General features: G+C 39.2%; 1 protein-coding gene across 5 annotated transcripts in view; it reads right to left on the bottom strand.

Annotated features, from left to right (window-relative positions):
- The window catches only part of CUL5 (cullin 5), a 130138-nt gene that overhangs the window by 97614 nt on the left and 9304 nt on the right, over nt 1-23220 (bottom strand). For 2 of the 5 annotated variants that reach the window (XM_055547792.1, XM_055547791.1), the window contains exon 2: nt 9026-9135. The exons of 1 other annotated variant lie outside the window; for it this stretch is intronic. In XM_055547792.1, the coding sequence (XP_055403767.1) occupies nt 9026-9135 (110 nt within the window). Of the gene's footprint in view, nt 1-9025; nt 9136-17128; nt 17179-23220 lie in introns of those variants that run through there. 2 more of the 5 variants (XM_055547793.1, XM_055547796.1) reach the window with 2 other exon arrangements.

Genomic DNA, 23220 nt, shown 5'->3' with positions numbered 1-23220 from the left:
TCAAGGCTGTACACTGTCAGCCTGCTTATTTAACTTATATGCAGGGTACATCATGCAAAATGCCGGGCTGGATGAAGCACAAGCTGGAATCAAGATTTCTGGGAGAAATATCAGAAATCTCAGATACGCAGATGACATCACCCTTATGGCAGAAAGTGAAGAGGAACTAAAGCGCTCTTTGATAAAGTAAAAGAGGAGAGTGAAAAAACCTGGCTTAAAATTCAACATTCAAATAGCTAAAATCATGACATCTGGTCCCATCACTTCATGGCAAATAGATGGGGAAAAAAATGGAAACAGTGACAGACTTTATTTTCTTGGGCTCCAAAATCACTGCAGATGACAACTGCAGCCATGAAGTTTAATGATGCTTGCTCCTTGAAAGAAAAGCTATGACAAACCCAGACAGTGTATTAAAAAGCAGAGACATTACTTTGCCAACAAAGGTCCATCTAATCAAAGCTATTGTTTTTTCCAGTAGTCATGTATGGTTGTGAGAGCTGGACCATAAAGAAGGCTGAGCACTGAAGAAAAATTGATGCTTTTGAACTGAGGTGTTGGAGAAGACTCTTGAGAGTCCCTTGGAATGCAAGGAGATCCAACCAGTGAATCCTAATGGAAACCAGTCCTGAATATTCACTGGAAGGGCTGATGCTGAAGCTGAAGCTCCAATACTTTGGCCACCTGATGCGAAAAGCTGACTCATTAGAAAAGACCCTGATGCTGGGGAAGACTAACGGCAGGAGAAGAAGAGGACGACAGAGGACAAAATGGTTGGATGGGACCACTGACTCAATGGACATGAGTTTAAGCAAGCTCTGGGAGATGGTGAAGGACAGGGAAATCTGGCATGCTGCAGTCGATGGGGTCATAAAGAGTTGGATATGACTAAGCGACTGAACAACAACAATTTTTACTTTACAAACTGAGGAAATTTTTGGCCAATCCAATATCTAATTTATGTCTTGCCTGGAGTACCCAGAAATGCAAACTTTTTCTTTCCAGGGGTACCATGTGGATCCTCTGAAACTGTATTTCTTTTCATGTGTACCCTGAGTATCAAGACACTACCTTCAACCCTGAAAAATTTTCAGGTCAAATTGAACTTCATGGCCATAGTTGTACTTTACTTGACTTGATGCCTCAGGCATGTAAAAAGCGTCCAGGGCTTCCCTGGTGGCTCAGCGGTAAAGAATCCGCCTGCCAATGCAGGAGATGTGGGTTCCATCCCTGGGTAGGTAAGATTTCCTGGAGAAAGAAATGGCAACCCACTCCAAAGTTTTTGCCTGAGGGGCAATAGTCCATGGGGTCCCAAAAGAGTCAGACACAACTTAGTGACTAAACAATACAACAAACAACAGAAACTGAGGGAGAAAGACAGCTGTTTTTCTAAGATAAATGTCATGGTTAGGAGGAATTAATTTTAACTAGGCAAATTTATGCCTTTGAAGGAAACAATAGCAAAGATCAATAAAACTAAAACCTGCTTCTTTGAAAAGATAAACAAAATTGACAAACCATTAACCAGCCTCCTCAAGAAAAAAAGGGAGAAGACTCAAATCAATAAAATTAGAAATGAAACAGGAGATGTTACAACACACAATGCAGAAATACAAAGGATCATTAAGAGACTACTATGAGCAACATTGTATACATCAATAAAATGGACAACCTCTTAAAAAAGTATATCCTTCTAAGACTTAATCAAGAAGAAATTGAAAATATGTACAGACCAACTGAAAATAGGTACAGCACTGAAATCAAACCTGTGAGCAAAAAGTTTCCCAAAAAACAAAAGTCCAGGGCTACATGGCTTCATGGGAGAAGGCAATGGCACCCCACTCCAGTACTCTTGCCTGGAAAATCCCATGGATGGAGGAGCCTGGAAGGCTGCAGTCCATGGGGTCACTGAGGGTCGGACACGACTGAGCGACTTCACTTTTCACTTTCACTCATTGCAGAAGGAAATGGCAACCCACTCCAGTGTTCTTGCTTGGAGAATCCCAGGGACGGGGGAGCCTGGTGGGCTGCTGTCTTTGGGGTCACAGAGAGTCAGACACGACTGAACCGACTTAGCAGCAGCAGCAGCAGATGGCTTCACAGGTGAATTCCATCAAAAGTTTAGAGAACAAATAACAACTATCTTTCTACCAATACACAAGCCTTTCCCAAATACAGATTTCTGAGTCCAGGTGAAACAAAGCCAGCTATTTGGAAACTATCAGCTACTTCCTCCCCTGTGAGCACTAAGGAGCTGGGGGAACATGAGAGGCAGCCATCCACCATATATGCTATTTCTTACCATAAACAAGGAATTAGTATGTGAACAACATAGGAAGCAGGATTGGCCCCAAATACCTAGATGCATATGAAAGAAATGATTTCAGCAAGCCCAGACACTTGTATTTTCCCATACATAGAAGATTGCTAAATCTCTTCATGGGATAAATTTAGTTTTCTCTTAATTAACAGTAATCTTTTAATATTCAGATTACCTGCCCCTTGCTGCAAACTTATATACAGCCTGGCTCCTCCCTTGCCTCCTCGGAGTCAACTCTCTTGGGGTCACTTGAGATGATGTCTCCCACCGTCCTAACATTCCCACCGAACAAAACCTAATTCTCAATGGTCAGGTTGCTTGTGTTTTTTTTTAGTCTACAATACACACAATATTACGGGCCAGTGTCACTGATGTACATATGCAAATATCCTCAACAAAACACTAACAAATGAATCCAATAACATGTCAAAAGGATCACATACCATGATCAAGTGGGATTTATCCCAAGCATGCAAGGATTCCTCAATATACATAAATTAAAGTGATCTGTTGTTGTTGTTCAGTCTATCAGTCATGTCCAACTCTTTGTGCCCACATGGACTGCAGCACGCCAGGCTTCCTTGTCCTTCACTATCTTCCAGAGCTTGCTAACACTCATGTCCATTGAGTCAGTGATGCCATTAAACCATCTTATCCTCTGTCATCCCCTTTTCCTGCTCTCAATCTTTCCCAGCATCAGGGTTTTTTCCCAATGAGTCGGCTCTTTGCATTAGGAGGCCAAAGTATTGGAGCTTCAGCATCAGTCCTTCCAATGAATCTTCCTTTAGGAATAACTAGTTTGATCTCCTTGCTGTCCAAGGGACTTCCAAGAGTCTTCTGCCAGCACCACAATTTGAAAGCATCAATTCTTCCACACTCAGCATTCTTTATGGTCCCACTCTCACATTCATATATAACTATAGGAAAAACCATACCTTTGACTATACAGACCTTTGTCAGCAAAGTAATGTCTCTGCTCTTTAATACGCTATCTAGGTTTGTCACAACATTTCTTTCAAGGACCAAGCATCTTTTAATTTTATGGCTGCAGTCACTGTACACAGTGATTTTGGAGCCCAAGAAAATAAAGTCTGTCACTATTTCCATATTCTATCCCATCTATTTGTCATGAAGTAATGGGATCAAATGCCACGACCTTAGTTTTCTAAATGTTGAGTTTTAAGCCAGCTTCTTCACTCTCCTCTTTCACCTTCATCAAGAGGCTCTTTAGTTCCTCTTTACTTTCTGCCATTAGGGTGATGTCATCTGCATATGTGAGGTTATTGATCTTTTTCCTGGCAGTCTTGATTCCAGCTTGTGAATCATCCAGCCCAACATTTCACACGATGTACTCTACAGTTCAGTTCAGTTGCTCAGTCGTGTCCGACTCTTAGCGACCCCATGAATCACAGCACGCCAGGCCTCCCTGTCCATCACCAACTCCCGGAGTTCACTCAGACTCATGTCCATCGAGTCAGTGATGCCATCCAGCCATCTCATCCTCTGTCGTCCCCTTCTCCTCCTGCCCCCAATCCCTCCCAGCATCAGAGTCTTTTCCAATCAGTCAACTCTTCACATGAGGTGGCCAAAGTACTGGAGTTTCAGCTTTAGCATCATTCCCTCCAAAGAAATCCCAGGGTTGATCTCCTTCAAAATGGACTGGTTGGATCTCCTTGCAGTCCAAGGGACTCTCAAGAGTCTTCTCCAACACCACAGTTCAAAAGCATCAATTCTTTGACACTCAGCTTTCTTCACAGTCCAAGTCTCACATCCATACATGACCACTGGAAAAACCACAGCCTTGACTAGACGGACCTTTGTTGGCAAAGTAATATCTCTGCTTTTGAATATGCTATCTAGGTTGGTCATAACTTTCCTTCCAAGGAGTAAGCGTCTTTTAATCTCATGGCTGCAGTCATCATCTGCAGTGATTTTGGAGCCCAAAAGAATAAAGTCTGACACTGTTTCCATTGTTTCCCCATCTATTTCCCATGAAGTGATGGGAGCAGATGCCATGATCTTCATTTTCTGAATGTTGAGCTTTAAGTCAACTTTTTCACTCTCCTCTTTCACCTTCATCAAGAGGCTTTTTAGTTCCTCTTCACTTTCTGCCATAAGGGTGGTGTCATCTGCATATCTGAGGTTATTGATATTTCTCCCGGCAATCTTGATTCCAGCTTGTGCTTCTTCCAGCCCAACGTTTCTCGTGATGTACTCGGCATAAAAATTAAATAAGCAAGGTGACAATATACAACCTTGACGTACTCCTTTTCCTATTTGGAACCAGTCTGTGGTTCTATGTCCAGTTCTAACTGTTGCTTCCTGACCTGCATACAAATTTCTCAAGAGGCAGGTCAGGTGGTCTGGTATTCCCATCTCTTTCAGAATTTTCCAGTTTATTGTAATCCACACAGTCAAAGGCTTTGGCATATTCAATAAAGCAGAAACAGATGTTTTTCTGGAATTCTCTTGCTTTTTCCATGATCCAGAGGATGTTGGCAATTTGGTCTCTGGTTCCTCTGCCTTTTCTAAAACCAGCTTGAACATCTGGAAGTTCATGGTTCACATATTGCTGAAGCCTGGCTTGGAGAATTTTGAGCATTACTTTACTAGCGTGTGAGATGAGTGCCATTGTGTGGTAGTTTGAGCATTAAGTTAAATAATCAGGGTGACAATATACAGCCTTGAAGTACTCATTTCCCAATTTTGAACCAGTCCATTGTTCATGTCCGGCTCTAACTGCTGCTTCTTGGCCTGCATACAGGTTTCTCAGGAGGCAGGTTAGGTGGTCTGGTATTCCCATCTCTCAGAATTTTCCACAGTCTGTTGTGATCTACACAAAGGCTTTAGCATCATCAACAAAGCAGAGAGTAGATGTTTTCTGGAATTCCCTTGCCTTTTCTATGATCCAGTGGATGTTGGCAATTTGATCTCTGGTTCCTCTGCCTTTTCTAAATCCAGCTTGCACATCTGCAAGTTCTCAGTTCATGTACTGTTAAAGCCTAGCTTAAAGGATTTTGAGCATTACGTTGCTAGCATGTGAAATGAGTGCTATTATGCAGTAGTCTAAACATTCTTTGGCATTACCTTTTTTGGGGACTGAAATGAAGACTAACCTTTTTCAATCCCGTGACCACTGCTGAGTTTTCCAAATTTGCTGGCATACTGAGTGCAGCACTTTCACAGCATCATCTTTTAGGATCTGAAATAGCTCAGCTGGAATTTCATCACCTCCACTAGCTTTGTTCATAGTAATGCTTCTGAAGCCCCACTTGACTTAACACTCCAGGATGTCTGGCTCTAGGTGAGTGATCACACCATTGTGGTTATCCAGGGCCTTTTTGTATAGTTCTTCTGTGTATTCTTGCCACCTCTTCTTAATCTTTTCTGCTTCTGTTAGGGCCTCACTGTTTCTGTCCTTCACTGTGCCCATCTTTGCATGAAATGTTCCCTTGGTATCTCTAATTTTTTTGAAAAGATCACTAGTCTTCCCCATTCTTCCTCTCTTCTTCCCATTGTTTTCCTCTATTTCCTTGCACTGTTCACCTAAGAAGGCATCTTATCTTTCCTTGCTATTCTTTGGAACTCTGCATTCACATGGGTGTATCTTTCCTTTTCTCCTTTGCCTTTCTTTTTCTTCTTTTCTCAGCTATTTGTAAGGCCTCCTCAGACAACCATTTTGCCTTGCTGCATTCCTTTTTCTTGAGGATGGTTTTGATCACTAACTCCTGTACAATTTCACACACTTCTGTCCATGGTTCTTCAGGCATTTATCAGATCTAATCCCTTGAATCTATTTGTCACTTCCACTGTATAATCATAAAGGATTTGATTTAGGTCATACCTGAATGGCCTAGTGGTTTTCCCTACTTTCAATTTAAGTCTAAATTTTGCAATAAGGAGGTGATGATCTGAGCCACAGTCAGCTCCAGGTCTTGTTTTTGCTGACTGTATAGCGTTTCTCCATCTTTGGTACAAAGAATATAATTCATCTGATTCCAGCATTTACCATCTGGTGATGTCCACATGTCGAGCTGTCTCTTGTGTTGTTGGAAGAGGGTATATACTATAACCAGGGTGTTCTCTTGGCAGAAGTGTTAACCTTTGCCCTGCTTCATTTTGTACTCCATGGCCAAACTTGACTGCTACTTCAGGTATCTCTTGACTTCCTACTTTTGCATTCCAGCCCCCTATGATGAAAAGGACATCTTTTTTTGGTGTTACACCACATTAACAAAGTAAAAGATAAAAATCATATGATAATCTCAATAGATGCAGAAAAGGCTTTTGAAAAAATTCAACACCGATTTCTGATGACAACCTCTCTAGAAAATGGGCATAGAAGGAACCTATCAACATAAGAAAGGTCATATATGACAAACCCACAACATTTTTCTTAATGGTGAAAAACTGAAAGCATTTCCTCTAAGATCAGGAACAAGATAACACTTGCCACTATTATTTCAACACAGTTTTGGAAGTCCTAGCCATGGCAATCAGAGAAGAAAAAGAAATAAAAGGAATCAAGAATGGAAAAGAAGTCCTAAAACTCTCACTGTCTGCAGATGACATGATATTACACATAGAAAACCCTAAAGATACCCTCAGAAAATTACTGGAGCTCATCAGTGAACTTACAAAAGTTCTTACAAAATCAAAAAAGAACTTACAAAATCAATACACAGAAATCCCTTGCATTCCTACACACTAACAGTGAAAAATCAGAAAGTGATATGGAGGGAACAATCCCACTCACCACTGAAACAAAAATAAAATACCTAGGAGTAAACCTATCTAAAGACACAAAAGACCAGTATGTAGAAAACTATAGAACACTGATGAAACAAATAAAAGAGGATACAAAGTTGGATTGGATGAATCAATATTGTGAAAATTACTATACTACCTAAAGCAATCTACAGATTCAGTGCAATCCCTATCAAATTACCAATGGCATTTTTCACAGAACTAGAACAAAAAACTTTACAATTTGTATGGAAATACCAAAGACCCCAAATAGCCAATGCAATCGAGAAAGAAAAATGAAACTGGAAGAAGTCAACTTTCCTGACTTCAGACTATGCTACAAACCTGCAGTAATCAAGACAGTATGGTACTGGTACAAAAACAGAAATATAGACCAATGGAACAAGATAGAAAGCCCAGAGATAAACCCACAAATCTATGGACACCTTATCTTTGACAAAGAGGGCAATGGAGAAAAGACAACCATTTCAATAAGTAGTGCTGGGAAACCTGGACAGCTATGAGTAAAAGAATGAAATTAGAACACTTCTTAATACCATACACAAAAATAAACTCAAGATAGATTAAAGACCTAAATGTAAGGCCAGAAACTATAAAACTCTTAGAGGAAAATACAGGCAAAACACTCTTTGACATAAACCCCAGCAAGACCCTCTTTGACTTTTCATTACTTTCCATTACTCCTAGAGTAATGAAAATAAAAACAAAAATAAAGAAATGGGACCTAATTAAATTTAAAAGCTTTTGCACAGCAAAGGAAACTTTAAACAAGATGAAAAGACAACCTTCAGAATGGGAGAAAATAATCAAAAAAGAAGCAAATGTCAAAAGCTTAATCCCCAAAATATACAAGTAGTTCGCATAGCCAACATCAGAAAAACAAACAACCTAATCAAAAAAATGGATGGAAGATCAAAACAGACATTTCTCCAAAGATGACACACAGAGAGCCAACAAATAGATGAAAAGATACTCAACATCTCTCATTATTAGAGAAATGCAAATTAAATTACAATGAGGCACTATCTCATATAAGTCAGAATGGCCATCATAAAAAAAAATCTACAAAGAATAAGTGCTGGAGAGGATGTGGAGAAAAGGAAACGCTCTTACACTGTTTGTGGGAATATAAATTGATATAGCCATGATGAAAAACAGTATGGAGATTCCTTTAAAAACTAGGAATAAAACCACCACCAAATGACCCAGCCACCCCACTCTGGGTATATACCCTGAGAAAACAGTAATTCAAAAAGACACATGTACCCCAACCTTCAAAGCAGCACTATTTTACATTAGCCAGGAAACAGAAGCAACCTAGATGTGTCCACTGACAGATGAATGAATAAAGAAGTTGTGGTTCATAAATACAATGAAATATTAATGAATGAAAGTTGCTTAGTCAAGTCTGACTCTTCGCAACCCCATGGACTATACAGTCCATGGAATTCTGCAGGCCAGAATACTGGAGTGCGTAGCCTTTCCCTTCTCCAGGGGATCCTCCCAAACCAGGAATTGAACCAGGTCTCCTGCACTGCAGGTGGATTCTTTACCAGCTGAGCTATCAGGGAAGTGTAGGAATGGTTCAGTGATTGGTGGTACCCCAATACCAGTAATGGGCTTCCCTGGTGGCTCAGACAGTAAAGAATCTGCCTGCAAGGCAGGAAATGCAGGTTTGATCCTTGGGTTGGGAAGATCCTGGGAGAAGGAAATGGCAACCCACTCCAGTATCCTTGCCTGGGAAATCCATGGACAGTGGGATACAGTCCACAGCTCACAAAGAGTTGAACTCAACTGAGTGACTAACATTTTCACTTTCAATACCAGTAATTACTTCAAACAGGTAAAGAGTTCAATCTGGAGCCAATATTCTGTTTGAATACAGCCACCAAAATTTCCTTTATGTTAGCAAAAAGTTAGAATGAACCGATTACTTACGAAAACAGATCAAACCACTGCTGTTTTGTAACAGATTCCTGGCGTAAAAGCTTCAGAACAATTGGACGCATGAAATCCCATTTGTCTTCAAACTGAAGAGAACCTTTATTCTAAAAAAAAAAAAAAGGACAGAGTAGTTCAAGGGCAGTTAAATCAGAAGTGTGTTATTTTCATCTCATAAGAGACAAACAGAAATTTAAAAGAGTCAGATTTCCATAATGGAATCCCTATAACTTAATCTGGTATCAAGGAATCACAGGAAGAACTCACCATAAGAGAAAAAAAAAAGGTTACATGAAAGGGTATAGTGAAGAATTTGGCGTTCTCCAAAGAGCAGGTCTGGCCTTTGCCCTTGGCTTCTAGTAAGCAGTATCCCTGAGTCCTGGGAATGTTGTGATAAGAGAGTCCCTGGGGGCCTTGAGTCACACTGGATAATCTAACAATGTGATTTAGAGAGGGGACTGGTAAACCCATATAGTTTTAGGGTGGGAGCTGGTCAATCCAGAAATACCAACAATGAGATTTTGGGGTCATCGCAATTTGGGGTCAACCTGGAGACTGAGATTACCCACATGAGCAATGCCTACATGATGAAGCCTTAATAAAAATTTTGGACACCAAAGTGTGGGTGAGCTTCTCTGGCTGGCAGTACTTGTATGCCCTGCATTTAATGAGGGAAGGAGAGAAGACCTGACACCAGCAAGGACAAGGGAAGCTCTGTTTTTGACCCTCCTGGACACCAGCCTATATGTTTCTTCCTTTAGCTGAAAAAGGCCCTTAATAAACCATAATCATCAGCAGAGCAGTTTTCAGTAAGATCTTACTGAGTATTTTCACAGATTTATGAATATCTCTAACAAATTATTGAGTCTCCGTATTTCGGGACTCTCCCAAATTTGCTGCTAGTGTCAGAAGTGAGGGTGTTTTGTGTTTAGAGACTGTGCCCTAACTCCTCACAAAAAGTACACTGAAAATCCAAATAAACTCTGATAGTTGAGGAAGGAAAAAAAAAAAAAACAGAAAGATACCCATCTCATTTTATAATGCTTACAAAACCTTGATACCAAACTGTGAGGCAAGAACAAGAAATGGTAATTCTAGACCAATCTAATTTAAAAATATAGATGCAAAACTCTTAAAAATATTAGTAAATTAAGTGGCATATCAAAAAAATAATACCTCATAATCATACATGTTTATTCCAGTAATGTGAAAGTGGTTCAATATTAAGGGGAAAAAATCAATTCATTATTAAAATGGGGGGGGGACACCCCATACGTGTTAGTCATGAATACTTTTCATTTTCAAGTTAACTATGGCTATGGTTTTTCCAGTGGTCATGTACGGATGTGAGAGTTGGGACTGTGAAGAAAGCTGAGCGCTGAAGAATTGATGCTTTTGAACTGTAGTGTTGGAGAAGACTCTTGAGAGTCCCTGGGACTGCAAGGAGATCCAACCAGTCCATTTTGAAGGAGATCAGCCCTGGGATTTCTCTGGAGGGAATGATGCTAAAGCTGAAACTCCAGTACTTTGGCCACCTCATGCGAAGAGTTGACTCATTGGAAAAGACTCTGATGCTGGGAGGGATTGGGGGCAGGAGGAGAAGGGGATGACAGAGGATGAGATGGCTGGATGGCATCACTGACTCGATGGACGTGAGTTTGAGTGAACTCCAGGAGTTGGTGATGGACAGGGAGGCCTGGCATGCTGTGATTCATGGGGTCGCTAAGAGTTGGACACGATTGAGCGACTGAACTGAACTGAACTGATGGCCATATGACTTGGTTTAATCAATAAATTTCAACAAAAGTCATTAATTTTCTAATATGGCAGCCCAAACACCCTTATGAATTTCACTACTGATTTTACTATGTTTGTTTAGAATATTGCTCCCTTGTGTCAGATAAGATCCATGCACTGAATGGAATGTTCAAACTCCCTGAAATTATATTTCAGAAGCAGTTTTTAAACATATGGTCTAACAAGAATCTACACCAGGATCACGTAGAGCGGTAATTACACAAATATTTATAAAACCTATTATAGATTTGCTGGATCAGAAATATCTTGAGTTCAGAATTTACATGTTTAGCAAATTCATGATAAAACTACATAAAAACGTTACAAAGTCTATGACCCCAAGAAGATTAAGAACTACTAACATTTAACTTTTGTGAAAGCAAATGATACTTCTTCTTACATCTACACAGGTGATCCTAAAAGTAACTGTACTGTCTCACCCCAGGTACCTACTTTTATCACAAAACAATCTTCTTATAAAGACCTGGGAGATACTCAAAAATTGTACTGGGATTAGCTTCCCTAAACAACTACTTTGCTTTTACCTTATGGACTTAAGTGAACCATGTAGGTAACTTTGCTCTTCTTAGTACTGGTTAATGAGAAATTCAGTCAGGTTTGTGATCCTATGGTATATACTTTGTGTACTAATTTTATGGCCGGTTTCATTTTTCCTGTTACTAGTTTCCTATAACCATCTTTTTCATTTACTCTTCCCTCTGAGGAAAGGGTGGGCAAATAAACAAATATGGAAGAACCACAGAAAGGACATGTAAATCTTTTCTTGACTATGACATGAAGACTCATCAGTTCAGTTCAGTTCAGTCGCTCAGTCATGTCCGACTCTTTGCAACCCCATGAATCGCAGCACGCCAGGCCTCCCTGTCCAGCACCAACTCCCAGAGTTCACTCAGACTCACGTCCATCGAGTCAGTGATGCCATCCAGCCATCTCATCCTCTGTCATCCCCTTCTCCTCCTGCCCCCAATCCCTCCCAGCATCAGAGTCTTTTCCAATGAGTCAACTCTTCGCATGAGGTGGCCAAAGTACTGGAGTTTCAGCTTTAGCATCATTCCTTCGAAAGAAATCCCAGGGTTGATCTCCTTCAAAATGGACTGGTTGGATCTCCTTGCAGTCCAAGGGACTCTCAAGAGTCTTCTCCAACACCACAGTTCAAAAGCATCAATTCTTTGACACTCAGCCTTCTTCACAGTCCAACTCTCACATCCATACATGACCACAGGAAAAACCATAGCCTTGACTAGACCGACCTTTGTTGGCAAAGTAATGTCTCTGCTTTTGAATATGCTATCTAGGTTGGTCATAACTTTCCTTCCAAGGAGTAAGCGTCTTTTAATTTCATGGCTGCAGTCACCATCTGCAGTGATTTTGGAGCCCCAAAAAATAAAGTCTGACACTGTTTCCACTGTTTCCCCATCTATTTGCCATGAAGTGATGGGACCAGACGCCATGATCTTTGTTTCCTGAATGTTGAGCTTTAAGCCAACTTTTTCACTCTCCTCTTTCACTTTCATCAAGAGGCTTTTTAGTTCCTCTTCACTTTCTGCCATAAGGGTGGTGTCATAATACCCTCTTAAAAAGAGAGTATTTTATAATGTCAACTAAGTCTATTTCCATAGGCAATTCTGGCAACTTATAAAATGAAACACAGTACAAATTCTGCAATTAAAAATCAAAAAGGTAGAAAAGACTAAACAGGTATCTGAGATAAACACTGGTTAGGCTCTGAAATCTATCAGCGATGGCAAAATGACAGGAAAATTTATCAGCAAAAAGACAGGAAACAGTCTCCTATTTGATGAAACATACAAGATTAACTACAGAAATATTTCCCTCTAATACTCAGTTAAAGGAGGAATTAAATAATTGAATTTTCCTATCAAGCTTTTATAGTAGATTCCAAAAATGATGCTCAAGTAGTTCCTTGACCTATTCTCTGTCAAACTGAAGAGCACATCATTAAATCATAGCTAAGCATCAGACGCCAAACCTACTATTTATGAAAGATATTAATAAGCAAAGACACCTTCAAACTACGAACTCTGATTTATGAATGTTTCCAATGTTTAACTAAGGGCTGCCTCACCTTTACTGATGTGCTACAAGTCTCTTCTGCTTTAATTCTTTCATTATACTCAGAATAGCTATTAAGTCTAGGATTCTCTCACCCACTGGCTCTTTTACACCAAAAGGATTTCAACATTTGCCAAAACTCAGTCCCTCTATCCTTCATTTCTTACAACACAACTAATTCCCTCAGAGGCACTCTTCTCAAACACACAGATGGGTCATGAAGAAGCCAGTGGGGGATAACTAGAAGAATTTACCAGGCAGAGAAAGCAACCATTGCAAAGATCCCACAGTAGAAACATGTCTGATATATTCAAGGTAGAGAAAAGTAAGGACAGAGGACAGAGTAGATGAGTTCAGAGAAGCAACACAGAGCTGGATCTTATAGGGTCTTGAAGGCCATTGTAGAAGTTTGGCTTCTATTGTAAGTGAGATGGGGAACCATTAAAGATTCTGAGCAAGAAGTGACATGAATTGATTTATGTTTTTAAATCTCCTGATTGCTATGTTGAGAATACATTATAAGAGGCTAGTGTTACAGCTGTGTATAGGAGGCAAAGTTAGAAATACCAGTGATACAGACCAGGGTGGCAGCAGTGGAGGTAGGGAGCAGCAGTTAGATTTGTATGCTTTAAAGGCAGTGCTAACAAGATTTCCTGACCGCAGGTATCTGAGATGAGAGAAAGAAAGAAAGCATGACTCAGGTTTTTGTCTGATAAATTTGTATACTTGGACCCACAAAATGGGACGCCACCCTATTGGCCCAGACCACATCTAAAATCTAAACCTAAATCAGCCTGCACATATGGTAAACATCTCACAGTCAAGAAAATATAATGCCAATCACAATCCTTCAACTCAGCTTTATCTAGCTAACCTTATCTAAAAAAAATAGCACCAGCTTACTTCAAAATGAAATCCCTGACCTCCTAGTCAATCATGCCTTGTTTCTGTATTGCCTCTTCTAACGTCATATAAAACTCGCTCCTCCATAAAAATCCTTCAGGAAGAGTACTCCACTGCTTGTTAGGAACTCTAATCCACTGATTATTTTCCTTTGACTGAAGGACATCAAACTCTTTAGTAAACTGTTTTAGTTTTGTGATTTGACATGTCCAAGAAATATGGCATTGCCATCAACTGAAATGGAAAAGACTGCAGATATAAAGGCTTAAGGAAAGCTCAGGAGTTCAGACAGTTACATTTGACATGTCTATCAAACAGTCTTTTGAAGATGTTGACTAGGCAGCTCAATAAGTAAATCTAGAATTTAAAAGAAAGATCAGACCAGCAAAGAAAAATTTGAAAGTCATCAAGAGTACATTTAAAAACAGAAAGTTTTTAAAAGTTGCTACTGGATGAGATCACAAAGGGAGTAAATATAAAGAACGAGGCCTGAGTCCTTATGTACTTAATATTAAGAGTTGGGAGAAGAGTAAGAACTAGGAAAGGAAAAAGAAAGCAACAGAGAGGTGGCAAGAAAATAAAGAGGGTAGTATTCTGTAAACCGACTTTTTATTGTTCAGTCACTAAGCTGTGTCTGACTGTTTGTGATGCCATGGACTGCAGCATGCCTGGCTCCTCTGTCCTCTACTATCTCCCTGAGTTTGCTCAAATTCATGTCCATTGAGTCAGTGATGCTATATAACCATCTCATCCTCTGCCGCCCTCTTCGCCTTTTGCCTTCAATCTTTCCCAGCATCATGGTCTTTTCCAATGAGTTGGCTCTTTGCAGCAGGTGGCCAAAGTACTGGAGCTTCAGCTTCAGCAACAGTCCTTCCAAATGAATATTCAGGGCTGGTTTCCTTTAGGATTGACAGTTTTGATCTCCTTGCAGTCCAAGGAACTCTCAAGACTTTTCCAGCACCACAATTCAAAAGATGGAGGAGGTGCCAAAGGTTTGACAGGAAAGATATGAAATAGACATCTAGGAAAATGGAAGAATAAACGACTATGGAAGTGTAGTGTGATTGGGCTCTATTATAGTTTGTGGTTATGAATTTAAAGTGAAAGTAGCAGGTGTGGATCTTTTTCTCCTGCAACATTCAACTGCATAGAGGCTAGCACTGAAAGGTGAAGAGATGGATTGAACCCGGGTGTGGTTTTCGCCAGTGAAACAGAGAGGAGCAAAGGAGTCAAAGTGTATTTCAGGGAGTGATTATAATGACTGAATAAAAAACTTAGGCTGGGAAGGTAAGGGGAAGAGAAAGGACAAGATGATGAAAGACAGAGACCTATGCTTCCAACTAGGATGCAATAACAAGTGCCAGACTTCCCCTCCTGCCTAAACGACTGGAAAGCCAAAGGGCAGTACAGGACAGTATTTCCTGAAAAGGTACACAAACGGGGGTGAGCCCTACAAATGCCCAAGCATGCTACCTATGAGTAGAGTTTTCAGGACTGAGCGTAACCAGAGGGAACCCAAATAGCCTGGTGGTTTTACTAAGATTAGGAGACAGAGTTCAGAGTTTGGGGAGGCCAAAGTGATGAAAATGTGTGGCACAGAGTATCAAAAAAAGGAACTGTACAGACAGGGAGCTCTGGAGATATGCAGAGGAGTCCCTTCAAGCCTCTGACTATTAAATATTGACCCATACGTGTGAGTGAGAAAACTATCAGAGTCTGGGGAAACAACTGTTTGAAAGAAACAGAACAATCGCCAGAGTCCACACAGACCTAGTAATAGGTCACATTTCCACCAGCCAGAGTGGAAACACTCCTTAACATGCCAGCTATCTAGCAGTCTTCAGAAAACTACTCCATCTATAATGATACCAACGTACCCCTACCTTCAGTGTTGTTCAGACCCACTCTAACAAAACTCATCAATAAAAGCAAGCTTTAGAAAGATCAAACTGATTTCAAGTAACTTAACTATGTCATAGCCAAACCTAAAAATATTTAAAGGAAATTTTAAAACTCCAGTTCCTAAAACATAAAACTCACAATGTCTGGAATCCAATCAAAAATAATTAAGCAGGTCAATGTTATTCGGCAGCCAGGATGGGAGGGGAGTTTGGGGGGAACGGATACATGCATATGCATGGCTGAGTCCCTTTGCTGCTGTAACTGTCACGTCATTCACTGGCTATGCATGGACTGTAGCCTACCAGGCTCCTCTGTCCATGCAATTGTCCCGGCAAGAATACTGGAGTGGGTTGCCATTTCTTCCTCCAGGGGATCTTCCCAACTCAGGGACTGAACCTGCATCTCTTGTTTCTCCTGCACTGGCAGGCGATTCTTTACCACTGAGCCACCTACTCCGATAAAAAAAAAAAAGTTAAAAAAAAATATCAAGCAGACAAGAAGCAGGGAAATATAAACCCACGATCAGAAGAAAAACCAAACCACAGAACCTGATCCAGAAATGACGTGGATGACAGTTTCCGTAGACAGTGATGTTAAACCAGCTATTATACACGTACTCCACACATTTACAAGAAGATAGTAGAAAGCGTGAACATCACAGAAACAAAAGATGTTTTCAAACAAGTATCAGGGAGGATAAATTAGGAGTCTGGGATTAACATATACATACTTACTATAAATAAAACAGATACCAACAAGGACCTACTTTATAGTACAAGGAATTATACTGAATATTTTGTAACCTATAAGGGAAAAGAATCTGAAAAAGTATGTGTGTGTGTATAACTGAATCACCTGTAACTAAAGCAACATGGTAAACCAACTATACTTCAATAAATAAATAAAATTTAAAATGAAAAGAATATCAGTGAGCAGGAGAGAACCTCAAATGACCTCACCTACATATAACCAGAATCTTGGGGTACAGAGAATATTTGAAGAAATAAAGGCCAAAATGTTTCCTAACTTGGTGCAAACTATAAACCCACATACTTAAGACATTAAACGATAAGGTAGAATCAGTGAGTTGGAGACTGTAGTGGAGCTGAATTATCAGAAAAGGGGCACCAGACTGAGTTAGAAAAACAGAAAAAGGTAAGAGTACATACGATGCTTGAAACTGTAATGAAAAAAATTTCCCTGGTGGTCCAGTAGCCAAGACCCCATACTCCCAATTGCAGGGGCCTGGGCTTGATCCCTGCTCAGGGATCTAGATCCCACATGCCACAACTAAGACCTCGAACAACCAAATAAATAAAAAAACAAATATAAGGCATGTGGCTATACAAGCCAATAAATCTTGTATTTGTGATAAATGTCGTACAAAAGAGCATTTCCTTTTACCTTCAAATAGTCTCCTTTACATTTCCATGGGTAGCTCAAACATTTAAGATCTGTGGAAAAAAATATGAGTTCAGCTATTTTTACCCTCTATCATTTAACTTCCATATAGATCACTCCCATCACTGTGATCATTTTACTTTAAATATCTGATTGTTAATCATGTGTTCGATTCTGAATACTTACAAATATTAATTCATTTAATTTTTACAACTACCCTGTGTGTTAGGTGACACTTAGAGGTGAGAAAACTATACACTGCAACCTGAGATTGGGTCAGATCACTTCCCTCAGGTTACAAGTACGAAGTGCAGAGCAAGGGGCCAAGTCCAAGCAGTGTAGTTCTGTCACATTCTTAAACGTTCAATGGATCCTTCCTGGAAGAGGACTGGTGGGACTTCTAAACTATGGGCCAGATTCAGCCCTTGGATTCATCTCATCAGGCTTATAAATTGAAGGGAAAAGAAAATCTATGATTATAAAAATTTACTGGCAATTATCTAGAAGTCACAAGGTGAAAGCATCAATACATAAAAGACATTTTTCTCTTTAAACCTGGTGGGGGAGTAGGACACTATTTTCCAAAAAGTTAAAATTTTTTTTCCAATGAAATGAAAAATTTCACATTATGCTCCCCTTTAAATCTTTTACATTTCTTTTGACCCATAAACGGGGAGTCAAAAAAAAGAAAAAAGGCTTTTAGGTTTCTTCTAGAGGCAAAAAAAATTTTTTTTTACACAAATTCTGATGATGCCTATATTTTTAAAAACCCAAACAACTAATTTTAAGGAGGAAAAAATAACTACTAATAAAAGAATGTGAACTTATTGGGGTTCTTTATCATTTATTATTACACTTAATTCATTCAACAAACATCTGAGTGCCTACTGTAGAAGAAGAATTATGCTAGTCACCGGGACACATAAATGAAAGGTTCTCAAGTAATTCACTTGCTAGTACAGTGTCTGTGACTTTAATGAATGGCTGGTGGGATCACTGATCACAGAAGAAATGGCAGGAGAATAACTCATTTGAGTTGGAAGGTTTGTAAGTGGCGATGCATTTTGGATGTTGTCCAATAAAAGCAAATGCTGAAGTTATAATTCTTCATGTTCTTTTTTCCTGTGTTCTCCCCTCTTTATTTTAAATAAGATAAAAGCTTATCTACTACTGAACTTCTTTTTACTTAAGATCTCTCCCTGAGGGCTAAGGGGGGGGAAAAATCAGTGTAAAGTTTCTCACAATTAGAAGACAGAGAATAAAAACACTAAAATAAAGATGAAAAGAAAAACAGGTGAGCAAAGGTTCAGCTCCCTTTCCTGGCTCAACTCAGTACAAAGAATCAGGATCTCTTAATACAGCATGTTGGCTGTCCAGACTCAAATTAAATACATTCAGCTTTACCTGAAAAACACTGCATAGTGGAATAATCAGTTCTAAAACAGATTGACAATGAAGTTCCACAATCTCATATTTATAGCCCTGTTGGTTGTTTCAAACAAACAAACAAGCATTAGAAAATAAATTAGAGAAAAAATAAATTTTTGTAGTGCCCTGGAGTGGGTGGAGGTGTTACAGATAAGAAATGAAAGATGCTTTATAGATCTGTCTAGAATATATCATCGCTTTAAAAATCTGCAAACCTCCCATTGAAAATCACAACTGAGTTTTCAAGCAATGAGTTCAACTACAATCCCATGTTATTTAATCCCAACAAAGAGGAGATGTGTAACTGCTTATGCACAAATATAAAATTTGTATCATGCTAAGAAGTAGGAATGCTTCAGTAAACACAAGAAAAACAGAAAACCCCACTGGCTTGCAAAATGTTTTAAAAGTAACAGAGTCAGTTTTTCAAAAATCTAGTTGGCTATGCCAGGTTTTTAGTGGCGGCACACAGGATCTTCCATCTTCGTTGTGGCATCCAGGTTCCTTAGTAGTAGCATGCGAACTCTTAGCTGCAGCATATGGGATTTAGTTCCCTAACCAGGGACTGAATTCAAGCCCCCTGTACTGGGAGCACAGTCTTAGTCACTGGATCACCAGGGAAGTCCCAACAGAGTCATTTTTAAATTACTCACTTACTTTCCAATAAAATAATACAAACACTGACCTATTAGTTTGCCCTGAAAATGTCCTAAAATCCTAATACAACATATAAGACAAAACATACATACCCTCACCAAATTGTGTAAACAATATCACAACATTTTATGATGATGCAAACGTTGCATATTTAGAAGGAAACAAAGAATGTAATTATTATTGCTATAGGTCTTCTTGCTACATCTTCATGGATGACAAAAATATAAGAAAAGTTAAGGAGAAGTTGTAAGCAAGGCAAGAAATAACATTCACACAACTGATAGCAATTATTTTTTGTCACCTGTATTCTTTCACGCCTGTAACATTTTTACCACAATACAAGGAGCTTAGTTGTTTAATGTTTGTATTTGTTCCCTCTTTGAAGGTCCTAGTTTAGAATTCCTTGGCGGTCCAGTGGTTAGGACTCGCTGCTTCCACTGTCAAAGGCAATGGATTCGATCCCAGGTCAGGGAACTAAGATCCTGCATGCCACGCAGTGTGGCCAAAAAAAAAGTTCCCAGTTTATTGAATGTGGATTATATCCAATGATGGCCTTCTAATAACTTTCAAAAGGAAACAAATCAGTATATTTTAGGGCTTTTGTGTAAATCATGAGGCTAGCTATTTGAATGTGTGGGTTCCCATAACATCTACAAGCCACTATTGCTCTCAGTTATGTGATCTGAAACCACATTTGCAATCCCCATTAACCAAAAGAACCACAAAACTACAGTATGTATTTGAATACTGGCAATTCTCACTATGCTCCAGCCACACCACCCTTTTAAAGGTGTTACTCAAATATGCCACGCTCACCACCGCGCCTCAGCCCTTCGCCTAGAAAGCAGATCATTCAGGTCTCTGGGTCAGTGTCACCTCAGAGAGGCCTTCTCAAGCCAACCTAAGGAAAATGCCCTTCCCTTTTCCTTTCTGCAAATCCAGAGTCAAGATCTAAAGCCAGTAAAACAGCTACTTTGATTAGCTATGAGAATGAAATTTTAATTCAGACTAAACAGTACTTTTTTTTTGGCCACATTACTCGTCTTATGGGATCTTAGTTCTCTGACCAGGTGTCAAACCCAGCCCCCACCCCACCCCCACCGACAGTGGAAGCACAGGGTTCTAAATAATACTTGGGAAAAAAAAAACCCAGAAAGCTCTGGGATCTGGCTGAAATGTCATCAAATAGCAGGGAAAGACAATTCAATAGAACGTAACTGAAAGCTATATTTACGGGAAAAATGACTTTCTGTTGTAAATAAGGAAGCAAAATAGTGGCACCATCTTCTGAGCCCTCTTGATTAGGGGTTTTCCTCACAGACCTCATTACTATAAAAACCACCACTTTAATAAATAAAGTGTTACTTATTCCTTTAGTGTCAGTATTTACACATTAGAAATATAAGCTCCAAAGAGCTGGGGACCTTGTCTATCATATTCACTACTGTGTTACTGACACTTAAAATAGTATCCAACAGAGAGGAGATACTAATGTATTTGTGGAATGAACAAGCCCAGTACGGATCAAATATCCTTGACATTACCTTTATGTACTCCAAGTATAATGACCTATGTTTTAACCTGAGCTGTAACTTGTTCCTTTTCAGAGCCTATCAGGCACCAGTCACAACCACAACTGGGCACTGTTTTCTCTTTGGCTCTGTCCTTTCAGTCTTTCTGGAATTATTTCTCCACTCTTCTCCAGTAGCATATTGGGTACCTATTGACCTGGGGAGTTCATTTTTCAGTGTTATATCTTTTTGTCTTTTCATACTGTTCATGGGGTTTTCAAGGCAAGAATACTGAAGTGGTTTGCCATTCCCTTCTCCAGTGGACTACGTTTTTTTCGAACTCTGACTACGCCAAAGCCTTTGACTGTGTAGAACACAACAAACTGTGGAAAATTCTTAAGGAAATGGGAATACCCGCCTCCTGAGAACTCTGTATGCAGGTCAAGAAGCAACAGTTAGAACCAGACATGGAACAATGGATTGGTTCCAAATTTATATCGTCACCCTGCTTATTTAACTTATATGTAGAGTACATCATGAGAAATGTCGGCCTGGATGAAGCACAAGCTGGAATCAAGATTGCTGGGAGAAATATAAATAACTTCAGATATGCAGATGACACCACCCTTGTGGCAGAAAGTGAAGAGTAAATCAAGAGCCTCTTGATGAAAGTGGAAGAGGAGACTGAAAAAAGCTGGCTTAAAACTCAACATTCAGAAAACTAAACTCATGGCATCCAGTCCCATCATTTCATGGTAAATAGATGGAGAAACGATGGAAACAGGGACAGATTTTATCTTCTTGGGCTCCAAAATCACTGCAGATGGTGACTGCAGTTGTGAAATTAAAAGACACTTGCAAAAACTATTAAAAATTCAAACATATGGAGGCTGAACAACATGCTGCTGAATAACCAACAAATCACAGAAGAAATCAAAAAAGAAATCAAAATTTGCATAGAAACGAATGAAAATGAAAACACAACAACCCAAAACCTGTGGGACACTGTAAAAGCAGTCCTAAGGGGAAAGTTCATAGCAATACAGGCACACCTCAAGAAACAAGAAAAAAGTCAAATAAATAACCTAACTCTACACCTAAAGCAACTAGAAAAGGAAGAAATGAAGAACCCCAGGGTTAGTAGAAGGAAAGAAATCTTAAAAATTAGAGCAGAAATAAATGCAAAAGAAACAAAAGAGATCATAGCAAAAATCAACAAAACCAAAAGCTGGATTTTGAAAAGATAAATAAAACTGACAAACCATTAGCCAGACTCATCAAGAAACAAAGGGAGAAAAATCAAATCAATAAAATTAGAAATGAAAATGGAGAGATCACAACAGACAACACAGAAATACAAAGGATCATAAGAGACTACTATCAGCAATTATATGCCAATAAAATGGACAACGTGGAAGAAATGGACAAATTCTTAGAAAAGTACAACTTTCCAAAACTGGACCAGGAAGAAATAGAAAATCTTAACAGACCCATCACAAGCACGGAAATTGAAACTGTAATCAAAAATCTTCCAGCAAACAAAAGCCCAGGTCCAGACGGCTTCACAGCTGAATTCTACCAAAAATTTAGAGAAGAGCTAACACCTATCCTGCTCAAACTCTTCCAGACAATTGCAGAGGATGGTAAACTTCTAAACTCATTCTATGAGGCCACCATCACCCTAATACCAAAACCTGACAAAGATCCCACAAAAAAAGAAAACTACAGGCCAGTATCACTGATGAACATAGATGCAAAAATCCTTAATGAAATTCTAGCAATCAGAATCCAATAACACATTAAAAAGATCATACACCATGACCAAGTGGGCTTTATCCCAGGGATGCAAGGATTCTTCAAAATCCGCAAATCAATCAATGTAATACACCACATTAACAAATTGAAAAATAAAAACCATATGATTATCTCAATAGATGCAGAGAAAGCCTTTGACAAAATTCAACATCCATTTATGATCAAAACTCTGCAGAAAGCAGGAATAGAAGGAACATACCTCAACATAATCAAAGCTATATATGACAAACCCACAGCAAACATTATCCTCAATGGTGAAAAATTGAAAGCATTTCCCCTAAAGTCAGGAACAAGACAAGGGTGCCCACTTTCACCACTACTATTCAACATAGTTTTGTAAGTTTTGGCCACAGCAATCAGAGCAGAAAAAGAAATAAAAGGAATCCAAATTGGAAAAGAAGAAGTAAAGCTCTCACTGTTTGCAGATGACATGATCCTCTACATAGAAAACCCTAAAGACTCCACCAGAAAATTACTAGAACTAATCAATGACTATAGTAAAGTTGCAGGATATAAAATCAACACACAGAAATCCCTTGCATTCCTATACACTAATAATGAGAAAACAGAAAGAGAAATTAAGGAAACAATTCCATTCACCATTGCAACAGAAAGAATAAAATACTTAGGAATATATCTACCTAAAGAAACTAAAGACCTATATATAGAAAACTATAAAACACT

Source organism: Bubalus kerabau, chromosome 15 (genome assembly GCF_029407905.1).
Source record: "Bubalus kerabau isolate K-KA32 ecotype Philippines breed swamp buffalo chromosome 15, PCC_UOA_SB_1v2, whole genome shotgun sequence".
NCBI classification, from domain to species: Eukaryota; Metazoa; Chordata; class Mammalia; order Artiodactyla; family Bovidae; genus Bubalus; species Bubalus kerabau.
This window is presented reverse-complemented; position numbering and strand designations above follow the sequence as displayed.